This window comes from Echinococcus granulosus (genome assembly GCF_000524195.1).
Source record: "Echinococcus granulosus chromosome Unknown EG_S00102, whole genome shotgun sequence".
Taxonomy (NCBI): Eukaryota; Metazoa; Platyhelminthes; class Cestoda; order Cyclophyllidea; family Taeniidae; genus Echinococcus; species Echinococcus granulosus.
In genome coordinates this window covers 167,880-174,017 of record NW_020170482.1, presented here as the reverse complement: position 1 = coordinate 174,017, position 6,138 = coordinate 167,880, and the positions used below count along the sequence as shown (strand labels likewise).

Here is a 6,138-nt window from a genome sequence, read left to right as displayed (position 1 = left end):
CGTAACAAGCAGTCTGAGAAAGCCAGTTTGCTGCACTTTTTATAGGTGCTGTTCAGTATTTATACTAGGAAGTAAGGCAGCAGTATGATATTTTTTAGGCACAACAGACAGCAAACAAAGTAATTGTAAGCGATAATTTATAACTTTTTTAACATGTTAACTAGTATGATGCACATTATACAAGCCTGCCATGTTTTGTTTTATCGCACAACATTAGCTGTACTTTGCGGATCTTGGTGTTCGGGAACGCGTTTGAGTAGTCTGTTTCTTCTCACAATTTAGGAAGTTATTTGCGAAGTTACTTAGAAAACAATATTTCTGTACATATCCAAACGTTATACCTTTGCTGAGTGTAAATTTTCAAATCATCATTTTTTCACTGTTTCTTATCTCACTTGTGTGATATATATGGATTGTTTGTCATATCCCACTGCTGAATCCCTACATTTTACTTCCTCTGAATTGCAATACAGTTCAAAATTTGCACAGCAATTTACTTTTAACGCTGAATTATGTGGTATTTGGCTTGGTGATTTGCCAACCGATCAACATCTTGAGGCCACGGTATTGCCTGCCCACATGGTTCGCACTCATTTGGCAACACCACGTATGTCAGCGAACACTCTTCGTTCACATCCTAGTGAGTTGTCAAAGACGGCGCTTCCTCAAAAAGCCTCTAAGAAAAACAGTACTGTCTTTAGCATGGGCACTAAGCTTCTCTCCGAGGACACACCTCAAAAGTCAGAATCCTCCGATCTACCGGACTATGGGGCAGTTCGTTTAAACTCGACTTATCGGTTTCGGCTAGAAGCTTGTCGAATTACAGGTTTTCTTACTTGCTCAAATGGTTGCCTTATATTCCTATCAAGGGACTCTGATTTAAAAATTCCAGCCCATTTGGGTGGCCCAGGTGATCAGGAACTTCTTAGTCCCTCTGCTCAAAATTACTGTAAGTTGAAAACATCGCAGCGCAAATGGCTTCCTTAACTCTATTTCAATATTTCTTTTTGTTTTTTAGCACTTGACTATGGCTTCTTACTCAATCGCGATCAATTGAATTCAGGAACGTTTTTCGATCTATCTTACTGGGCAATGGAGAATGATACCAACTTCTCTTACCAATCACTGCTTTCATCTCAGTCTAGATGCTTTTCTGGTAGAAGAAAGCTCTGGTCAAGTGTCTATAGTCCATTAAACTTACGGAAACGTGGTATCAAACAGTTTTGGACAACGTTGCTCTCTAAGAAGTCGAAAAATAAGTGCGTCGGTTTTGGTATATATCATCCTTTTTTCAAATCATTTAATGGAACAAAAGCTAAATATGCGGCTTCCCGATACTTTAAAAATCGTACATGTTAAAAAATTTTGGCAGCAAATTAAAGCGTAGCCAGAAAGTCCATTTAAGATTATTTATAAAAGGGGGGAAATCAAAGCTTCCCTTGCAAACGTGGCCTATTAACCCTCTAGTATTATGTTAGAGACATGGAGTTCATAAATGTAGCCAGGTATTTATAACCGTTTCTATCTTTTCAGCACTACTTGATTGGTTGTCTTGGGCTAGGCCACGTCTTAACACTTTATGTACTCGTGTCTGCTGTCCGACGCGATCGAGCCACGCATGCCCAAGTGCCCACACAGTAAATGTAGCACATCGCAATTTCTAGTTTTGCCATTAGTCGTCATGATTAAAATTCAAAGAGCTAGATAAGAAGCTCCGGACTCACAAAAAATTTTAAAATCACCATTCGTGGAGCTGAAAAGGTCTTTAGGTCTATTACACTACTTATATTACTGAACAAACTATAGACATCAACACCATATAAACTGCATCTGCTTGGTTAATTTGTAATGGTCTGTCTTCCCCGCTATTCCACAAAACGTCAAAACCGCCAACCTTGTTACCAGGCTTTAAAGGTGAACTCAAACACAATCTTTTAGATGTGATATTGTTCTAGTATGGCATTGCCACCTGTAGTGCCAAACTGGTCAATTCACTCGCTGCCTAAGGAAAATCGGGACCTAGCACAGCTGTTACTGGGACCTAGACATGCTTAAAATAGACCATTTAGCAAGTCCATAACCGTATTATATGGTGGCTGTGTAAGTTATCTGTGTTATTATTGGTAATTCAGTCTCCTTAGCTGATGTCACGCATGTGTAAGAAAACTTGCCGTCCGTAAAATGGGAATCTTTTTAACATTCCTCGTAAGAACAGATGGGAGGAAAGAGAGGTCGATTTACCCAGGCACATACCAACCTCCATTTCATAGCCCCGAATGTGAACATTGACCAATAAAAAGCCAAATGGAATAAAATTTCGGTCAAAGTTGGTGATACTGCTGCTGTTAGTGCTAGTGGTCCTTCAACTGCCACTCTTACCGCTGCTAGTGGTGTTTTTATGCGGAAAAGACAGATGTTCCTGTCTTCAAGGCATATTTATAAGGTGTGTGGCTGTGAATATGAAGTGAGAGACCATCAGTCCCACTTTTCGAGTTTTTTTAAAAAAATGGATTATAATCTATGCCCACATTCATCAATCGTTACTCTTGCTAAAGTAATAGTGATTAATTTTGACAAAATTCTAACCTTTTTGGCAAGTACATTTACCTAGATAGTGGTAGAATAAAGCTTGTTTCTTCATGGCATCGCATTTGAGATTGGCTCTAGAAGAAGCACCTTGGACTCGCAAAGTGGGCATAGTATGTGAGGCACATACCATTAAACACGTAGAGGCATTTAACAGTGATGTAAACACGTTCATTTTGAACTAACTTTCAGACAAGCCTATTCACCTGGCCATCCCGCCAGTCAGGTAACTGGTTGCCTACAGGAAGAAAATCATCTGTTAAAATGGCATCTGCTTCTACTGCCTCTATCCTTGTTGACTGTCTAGTAGTGATTGTTCACGTTTTTCCGGAGAAATCTGCCATTTGGCGGTCGATTGACAGGACTTGGCATTTTCACCAAGTTTGTGGTCTTGCGCTTCCCCATTTCCCACATTTTCACTCCCCTCACTTCTTGGCAAAGTGTGAGAGATAAGGGGAAAGAGAAATATGCTTTCAGTTTCCCTCAAAGGTAAAGTCTATTTTTCGTTTGCAGCCTCTAAAAGAACTGCTTAAGCTTGCTATACTTTTGCGCCTGAGATGAATATGGCTGAGAAACGCATGCGTAAAGGCCATCGAAGAGGGAGGGGACCACTGTCATGTTATGCGCTGCTTGTGCTGCAAGAACAAATTCATTTCCTCAACGTGTACATCCAATATGGAGCCCAACTTCTCCCTCGTGGAGTCGTCCATTAGTGAGCTTGCGTGGCAGATCAGGAGAGCTCCGCACTACCATTTGGCCACATCCGCTACCACGAAGAATCAGGGTGTATCCCTCAGTGGCGGTACATCTCATCACATTTGTCATCCCTGAAAGTGATATACCACCACCTACGTGGTGGTCTTAACTCCGTAAACCAAATACTCACCTAAAATTGCCTACATTTCAGGAAGTTTATAATTTTGTGCATTTCAATGAAACTTTTAATAATTGCATCCACGGTTGGAGGAACTACATTCACCAATTTAACGGTTGCACTAGCGCTGAAGTCTGTTTGACCCCTCAAAGTTCCACATTAACGGTGATGAACACGCTTTACCGATCTCGACTATCCTCTATTACTTACCGCGAATAAAAGGATCAAATATTAAAGGAAATACTGATTCGTCGTTGATTACGTTCTGGAGGGAATGAATCCCCAAGTAATGAACATGCCAATTCTGCAAATTTGTTCAAGTGCGTACTTGCATGACTGATGTGCACAGGCCCTCACTCATATCCCCAACGCACCACCTTGAATTGCAGTGCCATTAGCCAATCACGAATGGGCGGACATGTGCGTGTGTGATGCAGCGGCAGGTAGTTCCAGAGGGGCTGCATTTATCCCTGTATCACAAACAACTGTTGCTGCCTTCTTTAAACACCCACCTCTGTTCATTGCGTAGGTAAGATGAATTATTCCCCCTTCTTTTGTCTACGTGGCTATTTTTCGCCCTCTTAGAAGCCGTAGTGTGCTTTTTACGATCACAAGACCCACGACTTTTGAATGAATCGAAGGTAAAGGTAAAGACTGTTCACTCTGAAACAATCGGACAGAGGTCAGAATACATGTCATCGCATACACGTAGAGAAGACCTACCTATTGTGAATCATCACCAGCTTTCTGGCGTCCTTCGCTCATGTCACTCATAATGTCTCCAAAGTTGGGCATTGAGAGGTCGTTGAGGTGCTGTGAACGTGAGTGTTAGTAACCCACTCAACGTCCTTCCATGCATGGTAGTCAAAAGGGTCGCGCCGATCCTGTGAGAAAGAGCCCAGTCTGATTGGAACACAAATGGTCAAATCACTCAGTTGATTACTTCAATACCAACCTTAGTTTCTGGTTGTGGACTAACGCACTTCCACAACTGCGATATATGGACTCGTGCTAAGGTTAGCGAAAGGTGATGAGGCGAAACCCACAGAGACTGAGGATCCGTGTGGCCAAATGTGCAACTGAACTCAACAGCGTTCCAGAACCGTAGTTTATTGGCTCGAATTTACTTTAACCACTCTTATTTTTTTTCTGTTATAGTCGTCAGAGCGTGGATTTGGATGCTCCAAGTGTCCAAACTCTCGTTGGATGTGATCAGCATTCAACGTCCCAAATGGAGACTCTACGATTGGAGTGGCCACTAACAACCCTCCGTCAGTTCGCCTTTCACGGATGTCTCTTCAAGATGGAAACAGGTCGACGGGCTCCACATGGCGAAGGTCATTACCTCTTTCGCATCCCAAATATCACGATGTTTCGGCAAAATCTCGAGGTATTGCAACAAAACACACTCCCTACTTATGCTCTATAAGTAGGTGGAAGGCTCATTCACACTCATTTTCATCTAAGGCTCATATCAAGCATCAGAAGCGTTCGAGGTCCCTTAAGACGCGTTCGGCTGTCTGTTGTCCCTCAACCGTTTTGTCACCCCCTCCCTCCGTGCCTCCTCCGCCACCACCACTGGTGATCAGCAATCAGACTTACGTCAACATCCCTCTGTTCCCTCCAAAGCTAAATCGGTCGTGGACAAACCTCCTACAACCCAATGCTGAGATTGCTGGACGGGCAGGTGCTACAGAAGGCTGTAATGACAATGGTGAAGACGATTCGGATTGGATGGTTGAACTCTCATCACCTCCGCCTCCACCACCGGCATCTGCTCCTCCACTGAGTCAAGAAATCGACGCGCAATCACCACTGATTGATCAACCACCCTTGGTAGTTTAGTTATGCAAAATTGTGACATTCTTCTTTAATAGAAAGAAATATATTTTAGCTTTTGTCTTTGCAGCATCGCATCGGTACTTACGAGAACGTACGGAGCCTTCTACAGAGTCAGGAGACGAAATCGGCAACCTCTCGCTCAGCAACGGTAGCTCCACACTTCTTCGGAAAAGATGTCGTGTCAACAGCTACGTCTACCCTGAACTATGCAATGCTGGACTTTCAGCTACCCTCTAACACTGCTTCCGCTATTGCTACTTACACAGGAAATCTGACAGTTCGTTCACCTCCACTGCAACCTCATTCCACTCCCCTCTTTTCCTCCAGCAGTTGTGAACGCCTAGTGCAAGTACCGTCCACCCGACTGTCAAGACGCCTAGCCAGATCTATGGAAGCGCAGCTGAATGCGGTGCGAGGGAGTGGAGAGGCAGAGAGACCGATGAGTATGACTGGAAGCGGTGTAGGAGGCAATTACGTGGACATCTGCCCTCTCCAGACTCTTGCGATTAACGAATTATTGAGAAGCACTTTGTAAAACTTACTAAGAAGCGGTAGAGAAAGGGAAGAAAAGGTACCATCAAAGTGTGTTCATTATTAGTTGACATCAAAAATGTGCTTATTTTAAAGACAATGGTGTGAGGGAAGATGACTTGGTGGAGAGCGGATGTATCAAAAGGATTCCTCGGATTTAACCTCTCCCTGATGGGGTTTAAAAAGGGATCTTAATCGATCTCGGAAGTTAGTCAGCATCATCCTTTTTAATGGTATTTGAGCCTCAAATTCATTTGCTGCCTAAATTGATGAATGTTTTTTAAGTTGAGCATGATCTCATGGGA

The 6,138-nt window shown here is 42.9% G+C and overlaps 1 protein-coding gene across 1 annotated transcript; it reads left to right on the top strand. All coding sequences in view use genetic code 11, as the record gives it.

Annotated features, from left to right (window-relative positions):
- Window positions 1-579: 579 nt before the first annotated feature.
- EGR_08311 (hypothetical protein) lies at window positions 580-5,837 on the top strand (the record flags this gene model as incomplete). Its single annotated transcript, XM_024497560.1, has 5 exons — window positions 580-949; window positions 1,019-1,259; window positions 4,619-4,850; window positions 4,928-5,296; window positions 5,370-5,837. 5 exons carry the CDS (start codon window positions 580-582, stop codon window positions 5,835-5,837), a joined length of 1,680 nt encoding a protein of 559 aa, XP_024348038.1.
- Window positions 5,838-6,138: the final 301 nt, after the last annotated feature.